The sequence below is a fragment of the Scyliorhinus torazame genome, chromosome 4 (genome assembly GCF_047496885.1).
Source record: "Scyliorhinus torazame isolate Kashiwa2021f chromosome 4, sScyTor2.1, whole genome shotgun sequence".
In the NCBI taxonomy this organism is placed as follows: domain Eukaryota; kingdom Metazoa; phylum Chordata; class Chondrichthyes; order Carcharhiniformes; family Scyliorhinidae; genus Scyliorhinus; species Scyliorhinus torazame.
The window spans coordinates 150,097,317-150,115,096 of NC_092710.1; the positions used below are offsets into that span (position 1 = coordinate 150,097,317).

The 17,780-nt window shown below is 44.4% G+C and overlaps 1 protein-coding gene across 1 annotated transcript in view; it reads left to right on the forward strand.

The window, feature by feature from the left end:
* Window positions 1-17,780, forward strand: part of asap2a (ArfGAP with SH3 domain, ankyrin repeat and PH domain 2a) — a 228,661-nt gene that overhangs the window by 69,011 nt on the left and 141,870 nt on the right. Inside the window, exons 3-4 of the mRNA XM_072498751.1 lie at window positions 8,492-8,637; window positions 12,265-12,339. Of these exons, the coding sequence (XP_072354852.1) occupies window positions 8,492-8,637; window positions 12,265-12,339 (221 nt within the window). The remainder of the gene's footprint in view (window positions 1-8,491; window positions 8,638-12,264; window positions 12,340-17,780) is intronic.

Here is a 17,780-nt window from a genome sequence, read left to right on the forward strand (position 1 = left end):
TTAGTTAGACTTGGTGCTTGCAGGCTGAGGTTGTTTTGCATGACAAGTTACTGTAAGTGTGAACTGATGATGTAGCATTGAGGGAATCGGGACATCTGAAATGTGGCATTGGTAGAATTTGTCAGTGGCAGTTTTTAAAGATACTTAAAAACGTTAAAAGGTGACCCCTGTTCATAAGACCTCCACAAGACTCTTCATTGTTTTCTATTTTCAGGGCAGCACGGTAGCACAGTGGTTGGCACTGCAGCCTCATGGCGCCGTGGTCCCAGGTTTGATCCCGGTTCTGGGTCACTGTCCGTGTGAAGTTTGCACATTCTCCCCATGTCTGTGTGGGTTTCGACCCCACAACTCAAAGATGTGCAGGTTAGGTGGATTGGCCATGCTAAATTGCCCCTTAATTGGAAAAAATGAATTGGGTACTCTAAATTTATAAATATCAAAAAAAGAAATAGTTTCTATTTTCAAGAACTTGAGCAAGAATGAAATCTTCAAATCTTCTTCCCTACGTGGGAATTGTTTTTCTCAATTAAAAAAATATATAAAGTGTTTGGGGAATCTTTCTTGCCTGCGGCTGCACAAAATAAGGAAATTGTGAGGTTTTGCCACCAGCGCAAGGCCTTAGATGAAAGTTGGTATCGAGATCCCTGCCCTCTGCATTGGTCTAGTGAAGCAGTTCCGTTTCTGTCTTAAAATGCTGATGCAAATGATACAGAAATACATTTCATCTCTTACTTACATCACTCCATATCCATCTCCAAACATCAGGTGCATGTTTTGTTCCTGAAGATGCTCCTTTTAAAAAAAAAAAACAGCCAATAGCCATCTGTTTCAAGCCAAGAACAGCAGAAGAGCTTGGTTCACATTTCCACTCAAAAGGCAGCTGTTCACTAGAAAATTGTGAAGAAGATACATTCATGCAAACTGACCTTCTGGAAACAGTGCTACTACTGTGTTCAGACAGCTGGCTTGTTGACCAGTGACAGCTGGTCCAGTCAGCCACACCTTAGAAAAAATGAGATGAAGTGACATTCTTAGCCCATGCCTAAGTGTGTTAAGAAGGGATGAATACTTTGCATTGTGGATAAAATAGCTTGTACAGTTCTTTAGAGACGACTTTTACAGTTAATGGCTTTGTAATTGGAAACTATGATGTCTGAAAATGTTCAAACATTCCATCTGCTAATCAGTTCTTTGTATATAAAGGACAAACCAAAGTTCTAAAATGAGCAACTATTCTTTCTTTAGCATTGCACATTGCATTCATTTAATGAGTTTCTCTGTGTTTCATTTTCCCTCATGTTTCCATCAGGGATTGAATTAAATGTATCTGTTCAAGTGCCTTACGGAGCAGATGTTTTTAAAAAAAATTTCCCATCTGACTCTCAAAAATAGACATTACTTCATTTTACGTTGAGCTAATGCCATTCTTGGTAACTATGATATACTATTATCAGCTGAAAAGACAATGCTGTAACATTCAGATTTCCTTTTTCATTAATACTGTTTGGTTGTTGAAGTTGTTTTCCATTGTATACTCCCTATTGGTCTGTACATGGTGGCAGCTTTCCACATTGTAAGATGTTGATTTGCTCCATCATAGTAAATTCTGTGTTTAGTATCGCCTGGTGTGGCTCCGAGAAGGCGCTCAATGTGCTGGCACCTCTTCTCAGCCAGTTGAACTTTTTTTTCTCTGCTTGCCTCTTTCAATGTCTTCCAAACAATCAGCCTCCAGACATCACAGCTACCAGTGACTGTCTCCCAGTTAGTTGTCAGTGTCCATGTCCACCATCTTCATATCTCACTTGCAGGTGTCCTTGTAGTGGGGGTATGGACACCCAGCCGGCCGTGACCCACTGGCCACTTCATAGTACAGATGTTAGGGTGTACTGTAGACCTGGCAGGAATGCCATAAAGATGATAGAGGTAGATAGTAAGACAATTCAACAGTTTATTAAAAAAAGAAGCACTGGTAAGATGTATGATTGTACTTTGCAATGTGCATAATTTAAACTGCGAAATCTGACCTGTCATGTCTTTCAGAGACGTTTTGGAGTTCTCCATTGTGAAATTCATCATGAGCTAAAAATGTATTCGTGTTTAGTAATGTTATGAATGAATATTAAGTGGCTGCTCTTGGAACTAAAACACTTTAGTGCTAGTTTAATATATTGATCTGGAGTTGATGCCGTTGTTGCTTATCATTGATATCTTAGATTTATGTAAATTTTACAGCACATCAACAGGCTATTTAGCACTGCAGGTCTATGTCAGTGCTAATGCTTATTGGAGTGTAAACCTCTTGCCTTACTTTATCTCACCTTGACAGCATACCAGTCTGTTCCTTTCTCCCTTATCTATGTACTTATCCAGCTGACAAATGTGACATACCAGGGGTAGGAGTAGCTACAAGCAGCAGCAGTTGCGGGCTTCCACTAAAGTGGGAACTCCTTTCCTCATCGATGCCATCATAATGTAAAGACCTCGAGCAGGACTTTTGAGTCTTTTCTAGATAAAAGCCCCTGACCTGTGTAGCCTTTCTGCGTAGCTGTACCCTCTCAGTTCTGACACAATCTTTGTAAATCTCCATTGAAATTTTCCATGTGTTTTGACCTAGCTGTAACATGAAAACCAAACAGTGCAGAGTACTTTTGTGATCTGTATAAGTTTAACATACCTTCTCTGTTTTGGAAGTCTAGCCCTCTAGTAGGAATGTCCGTGTTCTGTTTCCACTTTTTATAGCTTTGTTAACCTGCATCACTATTTCTAGCGCTTGGAAATCTGTACCCCTAGAGTCCTTTTGTACCTTTGAGTTATAGAATATATTCATTCATAGTGGGTGGTTGAGCATCAATGGCAACCCCAGTGTTTATTGAGAAGGTGGTGAGTTAACATCTTTAACCACTGCAGTTCTGGTGGTGAAAGTACTCCTGTTATTAGATAGCGTTTCTATGATTTTGGCCCAACAACTTTGAAGTGACAGTGATCTATTTCCAAGCCAGAATGATGTGTGACTTGGTTGTGTTCCTATGCACCTGCTGCCTTTGTCCTTGTAGGTGTTGGAGGTCAAGGTTTTGATGATGCTGTCGAAGAAGCCTTGGTGAGTTGCTGTAGTACATCTTGTAGATGGTAAAGACTGCGGACACATTGCACCAGTGGTGGAGGGATTGAATGTTTAAGGTGGAAGATAAGGTGTTGATCCGGTGAACCTGCTTATTCTTGGATAGTGTAGAGGTTCTTGTGAGTGTTTTTAGATCTGATTCATCCATATAAGTGGAGAGCATTCAATCACACTCTTGATTTGCCTTTTGAGTGGTGGAAAGACATTGGGCAGTCTGGAGATAAGTCAATTGCTGCAGAATCCCATCTGGCCTGCCCTTATAGCCACAGTATTTATGTGGTTGGTTGCTAGTAAGCATCCAGAATATTGAAAGTGGGGTGTTGGTAGCAGTGGTGGGTGGGGTGGGGGGAATCAATTCTGGTAATATCATTAAATGTCAAGGGCAAGCATTTAGTCCCTTTCTTGTTGAGGCACACTTGCAGTACAAATGTTAACTTGCCACATATTGGCCCAAACATGAAAGCTGTCAAGGTTTCCTATCCCATTTAGGCTCTCTTTCCCAAGGAAAGGGTGGCCTCCTTATTAGATTAATAATAATAATCGCTTATTGTCACAAGTAGGCTTCAATGAAGTTATTGTGAAAATCCCTGAGTCGCCACATTCGGCGCCTGTTCGGGGAGGCCGGTATGGGAATTGAACCCGCGCTACTGGTCTTGTTCTGCATTACAAGCCAGCTGGTTAGCCCACTGTGCTAAACCAGCCCCAGCTTATTTGTTGCATCAAAATCAAATTGACAAAGGCAATTATTCGAACAATTTCTTAGAATACTATGTTGAGGGACCAACCAGAAACAGGTTATTTTAAAATCTGGTAATGTGTAATGAGACAGGATTAGAACATAGGACATACAGTGCAGAAGGAGGCCGTTCGGCCCATCGAGTCTGCAGCGACCCATTTAAGCCCTCACTTCCACCCCATCCCCATAACCAATAACCCCTCCTAACCTTTTTTGGTCACAAAAGGGCAATTTATCATGGCAAATCCACCTAACCTGCATGTCTTTGGACTGTGGGAGGAAACTGGAGCACCCGGAGGAAACCCACGCAGACACTGGGAGAACGTGCAGACTCCACACAGACAGTGACCCAGCAGGGAATCGAACCTGGGACCCTGGTGCTGTGAAGCCACAGTGCTGATCACTATTATTTAATGATCTCATGAAAACTCTTCGTGGGAAGACTGATGATATTATAGAATATCATATTCAATTTGAAGGTGAGAAATTTGTCTGAAATTGGTGTCTTAAACTTAAATAAAGGCAATTACATATATAAAGACTGGGTTGGCAATAGGGAACTGGGAAAGCAGGCTGATAAAGACTGGGTTGGCAATAGGGAACTGGGAAAGCAGGCTGAAAGGCAAGGTGAACAATGGCAGACATTTAAGGAAATATCTTATAACTCAACAAAGATGTATTCCATTGAGAAAACAAGTCTCTAGACGAGGGGTGCACTGTCGTGGCGAACTGTTCCCAATATTTCCAAAACATCTTGTATTCAGTAATATTTAGAATCCCGTCATTTGTGTTTTTGAGCAAGATCTCTGATTTTGTCACAGCATTATTTTTCCATATAGTTTTGGCACCTGCAACCTATCACCCTATTTACCACACTTCTTCATTTACGTACATCCGAGTATCTGATTTAGACTTTATTTAATTTCCTCTTTTTCTGACCTCAACTTATACCGTACTGTTTTTTACTTTAATGCTATCTGCCTCTCTGCACCTTGTTTTTTCTCTCTGAGATTACTTTGTGGTTCTAACGCTTCTGCTACATTAGTTTATACCCTTCCAAATAAGACTAGTAAATTGCTGCTTAAGGAGATTTGTCCTGCTTTGTTCAGGTACAAGCTGTCTGGCCTTTAGAGGATCCGCCTCGTACGCAACTCGTTCCAGAAATCACAAAGACTTCCCTCTTACATCATCTCTCCAGCCATGCATTTATCTGCTCTATCCTCCTATTTCAGTACTGGGAGTATTTTTAAAAATTCTTTCACGGGATGTAGTGCCATGCCAGTGTTTTATTGCCCATCCCTAATTACACGTGAGAAGGCAGTGGTGAGGCACTTTCTTGAACGGCTGCAGTCCATATGGGTAGACCTACAGTGCAGTTTCGGGTGGAGTTCCAGGATGGTGTGAGGCTTAGAGGCGAACTCGTAGGTGTTGGTGTTTCCATGTATTGACTGCCCTTGTCCTTCAAGATAGGGGATGTGGGTTTGGGAGGTGCTGTTGAAGGAGTCTTGGTGAGTTGCTGCAGTGCGCTTTGAAGATGGTGCACACTGATGGCAGTGGTGGATAATAATAATCTTTATTGTCACAAGTAGGCTTACATTAACACTGCAATGAAGTTACTGTGAAAAACCCCTAGTCGCCACATTCCGGCATCTGTTCGTGTACACGGGGAGAATTCAGAATGTCCAAGTTACCTAACAGCATGTCTTTCGGAACTTGTGGGAGGAAACCGGAGCACTCGGAGGAAACCCACGCAGACACAGGGAGAACATGCAGACTCCACACAGACAAGTGAGCCAAGCCGGGAATCGAACCTGGGACCCAGGAGCTGTAAGCAACAGTGTTAGCCACTGTGCTACCATGCCGGAGTGGATGTTGATGATGATTGAATGGGTGCTGATCAAGCGGGCCCTTTGCCCTGTGTCATGTGAGAGTACCTTTAAGAAATGGGTGTTTATAAATGGGTGAGTATATAAATATCTGTAGTGAGAGTATCTTTAAGAAATGGGTGTTTACTACTGCAGTGATGTCAGAGTGGGTGGAGCTGAGCTGTCTGTCAGCTTTTTACTTTCGTTTTAGACTGTTTGCTACAGGGTGTGTTTTAGTTTTGTTTTCAGAGCTGGATAGCTGCAGTCACAGCCAGAAGGGGTATTAGTCTCTCTCTAATCTAAAAACTGTAAATCGATCCGTTGATGATCTCAGTAGTGACTTTAACCTGATGTGCTTCTGTTAAAGGTTTTGTTTTTAAGTCTTATGGATGTTAAAAGGAAAGCTTAAAGGATTACTTAGTGTTGTAGTCTTTGGGGGTTGTATTTGAATTAATGGTTGCTAAGATGTTCACTGTATGTTTTAAAAAGGTTAACTTGAGTTCATAGAATAAACATTGTTTTGCTTTAAAAATTACTTTTCCATTTCTGCTGTACCATACCTGTAGAGTGGGCCGTGTGCTCCCCATACCACAATCTATTAAAAGTTGTGGGTCAGGTGAACTCCATGATACACTTTGGGGTTCTCTAAACCCTGGTCTATAACACCTGGATTATGCTGAGTGTCTTGAGTGTTATTGGAGCTGCATTCATCCAGGCAAGTGGAGAGTATTCCATGACACTCCTGACTCTTGTATCTTGTAGATAATGGACAGGCTTTGGGGTGTCGGTGGATAAGTTACTCGCCACGTAACTATTGTATTGTTAGGACTCCCATACAAGAATCCGTGCAATTTGTAAGACTGAGGGAAGACTACTAATCCACAGGAGTGATAACACTGACCAATAGATATCTTTTATACCTGAAAACTCTCTACTATTGGCAGTTTTTCTCTCAGGTTATCGAGGCTATCAATAGGAAGCCGTATTCAATCCAACTATATCAGAAACCATTTTCAAGATGAAAAATGCATGAAAGGTAATGATGGAATCCACAATTGTCAACTGTTGCCACCATATTGGATTCAAGCAGGTTGCGACTGCACAAGACATTAAAACCGAGGAAGAGCAGGGTGAGGCCAACCAACCTGATGATGAGGTACTTGTTGCTGGTCTGTAGGAGACTGGCATGGAAATTCCAGCACACACAACCATGGAAATTTAAGCGGAAGTGGACGATGCCCTATGATGCATGATAGCACTGACAGATGGTGCCATCGTCAATGCAGTACATTCCTAGACCAAGAACCCCAATGACTCTGAAGAATCTGAATGCCTGCCTGCTTGTCCATCTGTTTCCCTAACCAATGCAGCAAAGGCCGTAGAGATGCTCCAGGATTTTCCACTTCTGCACAAAAACACTGAAAGCACGTTATACAGCATTGAAGACATGGACTGTATCGCAGCATGCTAGGCAAGAAAGGATTATCAGTAACTCATGACCTTTTTCAATGCAAAGGTCAGATCATTCTAAGGTGTGAATAAATTGAATGAAGACTTGTACACACACTTATTGTTTTGTGTTTTCATTTGGGATTTGAATATGTTGTTTCTGATGTGGACTATGCTTGCAAGCATATTGGGTTACAGAGAGATATGTTTATGTAAGAATGTGGACTACTTGGCTATTCTAAAGCTCTGCCTAACATGAATTTGTAGGGGGGACCCCCTGGGATTTGACTGTATTAGAGAATGAGTGATAATTAGGACATGTGGATATAATGCATTTCATGTTTTGAAGTCATTAGGTCATAACCCCAACCAAGCTTCCCAGTATCCGATTTGTGGGTACCCCAGAAATGTACTAGGGAATCCCCCTCTGAGGTTCCCAGGAAAGGGTTTGCATGGCAATTGCCCAGTGGAGAAAACTTCCTCTGGGCGATTGCCCTGCACTGGGAACCACGAAAACTATGATTTAAATCACAAACTTTGGATGGTTTCACTGTCAGCGTAATTTTCAAGGGAAGTTATTTATTTTGTCCAATTCCTGCAGGCCATTTCTTTCCAACGCCAGTCAATAGTTATGCCTATGTCTATAATCCATTTTAAATTCTAGTGTGCGCATTTCTGGTATAAGCTGTAAATTTAAACTTGTTAAACTATAATTACATCCCCCTGCTCCAACTCTTCCACAAACAGGAAGGGCAGTTGCAAGGTGGCAAGTTTTCATAGAAGGTGGGAAATGAAAATTTGTAAATGAAACCTTAACCCGAGCATTTGACATGGAAAATTGGTAGACCGTGAAACCATCCAAAGTTTGCAAAAATTGGTAGACGTTCCTACAGTTGTAAGATTTTTAATATGGATAAATAATTCCTATACATTGAGGTACATTGTGCAGAAATTAGATTTTAATTGAGCTGTCATTTATTTTAGACATGTGCATGGTGGTTTTCGGCTGGAAATAAATTATTTTGGGGTATGACATATATATCTTGAATTTAGTACAACTGCACTTGGGATCTGGAATTTTAAACCGTTTTGTCAGATGGATCATTTAAAATAATGTAAAAATATGTGATAATTTTATTTTTATAACGTCGTCTGTTCCACTAATATGACTACTTTTATAAAGGTATTTTATTGCATGTTGTATTGCTATAAAGGTATTGCTGAGATGGACAGATTTAATAAGAAGTAACTAGTGTCACTGTTGCACTGTCACAGACTGAATAGAAATGACTATTTTGTGAATAGTGTTTTTTTTCTGCGCAGGACATGTGGAAAATGAAGAACAGTACACACAAGCACTTGAGAAGTTTGGCGGTAACTGTGTCTGCCGTGATGATCCTGATCTAGGCACAGCTTTTCTGAAGTTTGCTGTCTTTACTAAAGAGTTAACTGCGCTTTTCAAAAATCAGGTAAGGCTGTAAACTTTAAATCTCTGTGCATCTAAAGTCTTGACAAACTGGCTTGATGGTTGGCTTGATGGTTATAATATAAATATGCATAAATGAGGCAAGTGCTAGCCCCAACTGTTTTTTTTAACCAATATCAAACTGACCAATGTGTATCTTCCAGACAGAAGTAACCAGTTGACCTCAACGCAAATTTTGATGTTGAATACTACTTCGATGTTGAGGTTAAATCGTGATTCCTGTTTATATCTCTTCAGATTCTTACTGGCACCAGCTGTCACTAACCAATCCAAGCAGAAACAATTTTATATTGCAATCTTTGTTAATCAGATTGTGGCATTAAATCATGGCTAAGTACCAAATGATGGACAGCATCAAGTTTTCTAAGTGGAAGGCAGACACCCGGTGTCCAAGCAGATTATCCTCTTTTGATTCAGTATATTGTATTTGCTGATCACAATGTGGTCTCTGAACTTCGGAGAGCAAACATAGATTAGGGGAGCGCTTTGCAGCACATCGTCTTTCAGTTTGTAAGAGCTTCTAGCTGTCTATCATTTTAATTCTCCTCCTTGCACCCTCTCTGACCTTTTCGTATTCAACCTCTTGCAGTATTCCAATGTAATTCAACATAAGCTCATGGAACCTACACCTGAAGGACTGCGGCGGTTCAAAAAGGCAACTCACCACCACCTTCTGAAGGGCACTAAATGCTGGCCCAACCAGAGACGCCCACATCCCGTAAATGAATTTAAAAAAAAAAAAAAGAGCAGCACCTGGGGCGTCATTCTCCGACCCCCCGCCGGGTTGGAGAATGGCCGTAGGCTGCCGTGAATCCCGCCCCCGCCCCCGTCGAAGTCTCCGGTACCGGAGATTGGGCAGGGGCGGGAATCGGGCCGCGCCAGTTGGCGGGACCCCCCGCTGGATTCTCCGGCCCGGATGGGCCGAAGTCCCGCCCAGAAAATGCCTGTCCCGCCGGCGTAAATCAAACCTGGTATTTACCGGCGGGACCAGGCGGCGTGGGCGGGCTCCGGGGTCCTGGGGGGGGGGGGGGGCGCGGGGCGATCTGACCCCGGGGGGTGCCCCCACGGTGGCCTGGCCCGCGATCGGGGCCCACCGATCCGCAGGCGGGCCTGTGCCGTGGGGGCACTCTTTCCCTTCCGCCTCCGCCACGGCCTCCACCATGGCGGAGGCGGAAGAGACTCTCCCCACTGCGCATGCGTGGGAAACTGACAGTGGCCGCTGATGCTCCCGCGCATGCGCCGGGAAACTGTCAGCGGCCGCTGACGCTCCCGCGCATGCGCCGCATTTCCGCGCCATCTGGCGGGGCAACAAACGCCATTTCCGCCAGCTGGCGGGGCGGAAATCCCTCCGGCGCCGGCCTAGCCCCTCAATGTTGGGGCTAGACCGCCAAAGATGCGGAGCATTCCGCACCTTTGGGCCGGCGCGATGCCCGTCTGATTGGCGCCGTGTTTGGCGCCAGTCGGCGGACATCGCGCAGTTGGGGGAGAATTTCGCCCCTGATCTTTTGACTGGCCACTTTACTGCCTTCTGGTCTCAACATGGAATTCAACAATTTTAGATCATAACCTGTATCTCCATTTTGTTTCTTTTTTTTGTTGGTTTTGGCTTTTCTCTCTTGTTTCCTCTGGTTTCTGCTTTTGAGCAGCAACTGATAATCATTCTGCCATTCACATTTTTTGTTTTGTGTCCTGTTACCATTCCACATGGCCCTACACCATGAATCTTTGTGTCATTTAATCTTGCTCGCCTTTGCTCTTATCATAAACCTTCCTCTTTAGTTCCTTTTCCCACCGCATTACCGCAGCCCGTGTTTGTTGCTTTAAATCCCTGTTACATCTTTAACTCTACCCAGATTGTCTTCAAGGTCTTAAAGTGGGCACCATTGCTGGACCTGCACCGTTCCTCTTCACTTTATATGGTTATACGTCTGGAGACCGTTTTCAGTGCCAGTACTGAAGGTTGGGGCAAATAAGTCAAGCACAGTAGTGAGTGCAGATCCCGTTTGAGATAAAAATGGTGAGCTAATGTGTCCTTATATTGGTGATGATTGTGGGTAAAGCATGTGTAGAAAAGTTTTTCCTGTGGATGGAAAATGTGTGCATTGGATTCAAAATAACGTATTCAATATTTCCTAGGGTTATATTTTTAAAAGACTTGGAGAAAAGTGCCACCCTTTGGAGGCAGCATTTGATGACTGACTAGCACCCCACACATGACTCATTAGACAGTCAGTAAATAATTGTTGGTGAAACACTAAGCCTTGATGCCTTTCCAAAGTAACCTGCAAACTCTATACACAAACTGTATGTTACTGGTATGGAGCCTTAGCTTACTTCTAAATATTGTGTAAATAAGTGGATTACAGGTATTTAAGGGATTATTTTCTTGGTTTTCCCTTTGCCCCAGTGCTGGACAGGAACCTGTCGAGGCCCAGGCATTGCAGAACTGTAATATGGCTGGAACCCATCTTTGTCAGCAGGAACCATAGGACCTCTAGGTGCCAGAAACTGCAGCACCGTGCAAGGAAATATCGGACACTTAACTGTTCGCATTTCTTTTAGCATGCTTTAGGGTGTCTTTGTGTAAACTGTATGCCATTTCCAGGGATACCTCTGTGACTTGGTGCCCAAGGCAATACTGCAGCAAAAAGATGCAGAAGGCTTGGAATGCCCACATTCTGTATGTTGTATATGATACAACTATGGGCGGCATGGTAGCACAGTGGTTAGCACTGTTGCTTCACAGCTCCAGGGTCCCAGGTTCGATTCCTGGCTTGGATCACTGCTGTGCGAAGTCTGCACATTCTCCCCGTGTCTGCGTGGGTATCCTCCGGGCGCTTCAGGTTCCTCCCACGAGTCCAGAAAAACGTGCTTGTTAGGCGAATTGGACATTCTGAATTCTCCCTCAGTGGACCCAAACAGGTGCCAGAGAGTGGCGACTAGGGGCATTTCACAGTAACTTCACTTTAAGAGTGCCCAATTTATTTTTCCAATTAAGGGGCAATTTAGTGTGGCCAGTCCACCTACCCTGCACATCTTTGGGTTGTGGGTGCGAAACCCACGCAAACACGGGGTGAATGTGCAAACTCCACACACACAGTGACCCAGAACCGGGATCGAACCTGGGACCTCGGCGCTGTGAGACAGCAGTTCTAACAACTGCGCCACCGTGCTGCCCATCATTGAAATGAAATGAAAATCGCTTATTGTCACAAGTAGGCTTCAAATGAAGTTACTGTGAAAAGCCCCTAGTCGCCACATTCCGGCGACTTTTCGGGGAGGCTGGTACGGGAATTGAACCGTGCTGCTGGCCTGCCTTGGTCTGCTTTCAAAGCCAGCGATTTAGCCCTGTGCTAAACCAGCTCCTTTTGCAGAGTTAATGTGAGCCTACTTGTGACATGAATAAAGATTATCCTATGTGCATGAGGGAGAGAAAACAAACATTTTGCACATCAAACATTTTCAAATTATAAATTCAATTTCCATCATTCAGGATTGTTAAAATAGGAACAATGACTTCTTCCCTGAAAGGTTCCACCTCAACACCCCCCCACCCCCCCCAAACTGCTATAATTGTAGCATTTATCATTTGATATTTATCATTTCACAGATTCAGAATATGAACAACATCATCACTTTTCCTCTGGACAGCTTACTAAAAGGAGACCTAAAAGGAATTAAAGGGGTAAGAATTAAGTGTTGTTACTTGTATTTTTCTTTATAAAATAAAATCATGACTTCCAATTTGAAGACTTGTGAATAGTATAGATTTTTTTTTAACCTGCCCCATGTAGCAAAGATACAGGGGTCTATGAATCAAAAGACCAGTTAGAATGCTGGTTTGTTTTTCACTTTGTTTCTTTCATGCAATGTGCCGAATATTGTCCCAAATCTCAAGAATCAGTAAATATTTGCCTTGGAGCTACAGGCTCTTTAATTACCCCATTTCCTAACTACACAGAATTGCGTAGAATAGTACATCATAGAAATATGCCTGCATCCATGCTCATACTTTGCATAAACCTCTTCCCATCTAATTTCATCTTCCCTTAATCGTGTCATAGACACAAAGGAACAGGAGTAGACTGTTCAGCCCCTTGATCCTACGCTGCCATTCAGTGAGATTATGGCTAATCAGTGTCCTAACTCCATCCATCATTCTTGGCTCCATATCCCTTAATACACTTGCCGAACAGAATTTCTAGATCTTGGATGTAAAGTGAGTTGAGCTAGCATTTTCTGCTTTTTATGGGGCAATTTCTGTGCTATATCATTTTGGCCTGAATCTTGTGTTCATCAGGCACATCCAGTTGCCGGGCGGGCCTAAGGGGGACGCACCTAAGGCCACAATAAGACCTCAAAAACGATTTCACGCTGGCTGGCCAATTAAGAGGCAGCCAGCATGAACCACATGCTGAGAAAGGCTCAGTGCTGCTGGGGGTGCCGAGAAATGAGGTTGCGGGCAGGCTCTTCTGATGAGCTATCTGAATCCATAGAATCCCTACAGTACAGAAGGTGGTCATTTGGTCCATCGATCTGCACTGACCCTCTGAAAGAGCATGGTACCTAGGCCCATCCCCCCCCCCCCCCTCCCCAAAAGAAGCCCAATTCCCATAACCGCATATAACCACATCATTGGACAGCTGTTATGGATCTGCCTCAAGGAGCTACACGCCTGCACAGATTAAATGAAATTTAAAACATGCAGCAAATGTGTCTATACAGCACATTCAAGCAGCTGACAGCCGAACTCAATAAACCTCCGTTCCCAAACATTCTTTTTCTATTATATTTCACCTAGGACATTTCATCCTGCTTTGGGCCAAAGTTGTAGCAAAAGCATGACGGCTATCTGGTCAATGGGCCTATCCACCAACTATTAAAGTGGATGGCCACATTAAATCGTTTTCAGTTGACTCCTTAATGGGCTTAATTGCCTGCATAATTGTCTGCGGGTGAAATATCGCGTGAGTACGTGATGATGTTGGGAAACGTGGCAAATGTCTTCTTGAGCAATTTCACATTCTGTCGGGTATGCGCCCACTCAAATGACATAAAATTCTGGCATTTGTGTGTGAAGGTTTATTTCCTAATTTCTCTCCTGAACTGCCTCTGATGGTAAGTTTCTGTCCCCTTTACCTGGACTAACCCACTAACAGAAATGGGGCCGGATTCTCCATTCCTGCGTCAAAGTGCTGACGCCAGCGGAGGATCCGTGGAGTTACACGATGGAAAAATCGGCGCCACACCCGCACCGATTCCGCTACCAGTGAGGGGCTAGCACCAGCGCTGCATGGAACACCCGCTGAACAGGCGACAAACGGTGGGGGAATCTGTAGGTGAAGTATGGCAGTGCTGGACGCTCTCCGTACGTCCTTTCTCTCTCTCCACAGCCACCACGCCAGGCTCGTGACTGTCGAGACCACACTGGACTGTGTAGTTGGGAACTTGGCCCATTGGAGGTGGAGCACCGTGGGTGGGCCTGATAATGAGATGCAAACGCGGTTGCAACTGTGCGCAGCGCGCTTCACAATGATGCCGAGTTGGAGGGGGCAGAGCATTGTGACCTGCCGTCAATCTGGCATCTGCCTCGATTTCGGCGTCAGGAGCTATTCTCCGCCCAATCGCCGTTCCAGATTTCGGCGTCGGGCAACGGTAAATCCCGCCCCTGTGCTTTTTTTGTATCTACCTGGAGTTTTTTTCAACATATGAAAAACCAATCAGATCACATTCAATATCGGTGTATTCCTCATGTACTTATCCAATTTTCCCACAAATACATCCTTACTAATCACTTCAGCATGTTCATTTGGTAGTGGGTTCTACAATGTTCCCCTGAATCCTGAAAGAAAATGTGTATTTGTAGCCAGAATTTACTCGTTACTTCCAGAATATTACTGATGAGGTAATGTAAAGTTTAAGAGGTGCTTCTTGCTGCATTTTCAATTTCAACGTACCAAATTCAACTTCACTTTACTGTCCAAAAGGAAGTTCATTTTGGGTATATGGCATATTCCTTAATAAATTGCATAAAATGAATGATAAAACAATACTTTAAGTATATATTAAAAACAATTCCAATGCATTAAAATAAGTCGGTGAGTTCCACCCTTAGTGCGTTCCTTGATCTTATGTCAAATTCTTATAGCGATGAGCCAAAACAAGCTCGGGAATTGATTTGTTTAGAGGCATCTGAGGGATTGTAGCCTTTTTTTCTGAACACAAATAGCAGTAATACTGAAACAATGGGTGATTCTCATTGTTCATGACACTCTATACCAGTATTTTTCAAACTTTTTCCCCAGGGGCACATTTTTAACAACAGGCTGAACTTCGCGACTCGCACCAGCTGACCTTCACGGCCCATGCTGCCCGAACTTCATGATAACCATTTTCACTTACCTTTAACGCGACAGGTGTGCCTGCTTGGTCCTCACGAACTCACTTGCTTTGTCATTCAATGTTGCATTTCTGTATGAGTTGTTCATCAGAGGTCCTGGAACTCACCTCAGCACTGCTTTGTCACATCTTGGACTCCTGCGAAGCTCTCTCCAGCAGATTTGGCTTTGGGTTTCTTGCCTGTGTGTCTCTCTGGCCCTCTGTTCCTTTGTCCAAATGGATCCAATGGATTTTTGTTTGCACTGAGTGCTGAATTTGGTGCTTTTTGAGTGCGATAGTGAGAGTTTGGTGACCGAGGGAGTGCTGAATTTGGTGCTTTTTGAGTGCGATAGTGAGAGTTTGGTGACCGAGGGAGTGCTGAATTTGGTGCTTTTTGAGTGCGATAGTGAGAGTTTGGTGACCGAGGGAGTTAGGTGAGGAGGGAGTAAGGTGCTCCTTTCATTTTGTTTCCGACATTTCCGCAAAGAGTGCGAAGAGAGCCAGGAGTTTACAGGAAGTGTAGCTGACTGGGAGCAGAGTCGGAGGGCGGAGATCTAGTTAGTCCACACAGCAGCTATATTCTGTAAGGTAAGAGGGGATGGAGGCTAGGCCAGTTACATGCTCCTCCTGTAGGATGTGGGTGGTGAGGGATACCACCGGTGTCCCCACTGACTATACCTGCGGGAAGTGCACCCAACTTCAGCTCCTCAAAGACCGTGTTAGGGAACTGGAGCTGAAGCTGGATGAACTTCGGATCATCCGGGAGGCAGAGGGGGTGATTGAGAAGAGTTACAGGGAGGTAACCACACCCAAGGTACAGGACAAGAATAGCTGGGTTACAGTCAGGGGGAAAAAAACAAACAGGCAGACAGTGCAGGGATCCCTCGTGGCCGTTCCCCTTCAAAACAAGTATACCGTTTTGGATGCTGTTGGGGGGGATGACCTACCGGGGGAAGGCCCTAGCGGCCAGGTCTCTGGCACTGAGTCTGGCTCTGGGGCTCAGAAGGGAAGGGGGGAGAATAGAAAAGCAATAGTTGTAGGAGATTCAATGGTTAGGGGAATAGATAGGAGATTCTGTGGTCGCGAGCGAGACTCCCGGAAGGTATGTTGCCTCCCGGGTGCCAGGGCCAGGGATGTCTCGGATCGTGTCTTCAGGATCCTTAAGGGGGAGGGGGAGCAGCCAGAAGTTGTGGTGCACATTGGTACCAACGACATAGGTAGGAAAAGGGGTGTGGAGGTAATAAACAAGTTTAGGGAGTTAGGCTGGAAGTTGAAAGCCAGGACAGACAGAGTTGTCATCTCTGGTTTGTTGCCGGTGCCACGTGATAGCGAGGCTAGGAATAGGGAGAGAGTGCAGTTGAACACGTGGCTGCAGAAATGGTGTAGGAGGGAGGGCTTCAGGTATTTGGATAATTGGAGCGCATTCTGGGGAAGGTGGGACCTGTACAAGCAGGACGGGTTGCATCTGAACCAGAGGGGCACTAATATCCTGGGAGGGAGGTTTGCTAGTACTCTTCGGGAGGATTTAAACTAATTTGGCAGGGGAATGGGAACCGGATTTGTAGTCCAGCAACTAAGGTAGCCGATATTCAGGACGCCAAAGCATGTAATGAGGCAGTGGGGAAGGGAACACTGACAAAGGAGAGTATTTGCAGGAACGGAGATGGGTTGAAGTGTGTACACTTCAACGCAAGAAGCATCAGGAATAAGGTGGGTGAACTTAAGGCATGGATCGGTACTTGGGACTACGATGTGGTGGCCATCACGGAAACTTGGATAGAAGAGGGGCAGAAATGGTTGTTGGAGGTCCCTGGTTATAGATGTTTCAATAAGATTAGGGAGGGTGGTAAAAGAGGTGGGGGGGTGGCATTATTAATTAGAGATAGTATAACAGCTGCAGAAAGGCAGTTCGAGGAGTATCACCCTATTGAGGTAGTATGGGTTGAAGTCAGAAATAGGAAAGGAGCAGTCACCTTGTTAGGAGTTTTCTATAGGCCCCCCAATAGTAGCAGAGATGTGGAGGAACAGATTGGGAAACAGATTTTGGAAAGGTGCAGAAGTCATAGGGTAGTAGTCATGGGCGACTTTAACTTCCCAAATATTGAGTGGAAACTCTTTAGATCAAATAGTTTGGATGGGGTGGTGTTTGTGCAGTGTGTCCAGGAAGCTTTTCTAACACAGTATGTAGATTGTCCGACCAGAGGAGGGGCAATATTGGATTTAGTACTGGGTAATGAACCAGGGCAAGTGATAGATTTGTTAGTGGGGGAGCATTTTGGAGATAGTGACCACAATTCTGTGACTTTCACTTTAGTAATGGAGAGGGATAGGTACGTGCAACAGGGCAAGGTTTACAATTGGGGGAAGGGTAAATACGATGTTGTCAGACAAGAATTGAAGTGCATAAGTTGGGAACATAGGCTGGCAGGGAAGGACACAAGTGAAATGTGGAACTTGTTCAAGGAACAGGTGCTACGTGTCCTTGATAGGTATGTCCCTGTCAGGCAGGGAAGAGATGGTCGAGTGAGGGAACCATGGTTGACAAGAGAGGTTGAATGTCTTGTTAAGAGAAAAAAGGTGACTTATGTAAGGCTGAGGAAACAAGGTTCAGACAGGGCATTGGAGGGATACAAGATAGCCAGGAGGGAACTGAAGAAAGGGATTAGGAGAGCTAAGAGAGGGCATGAACAATCTTTGGCGGGTAGGATCAAGGAAAACCCCAAGGCCTTTTACACATATGTGAGAAAT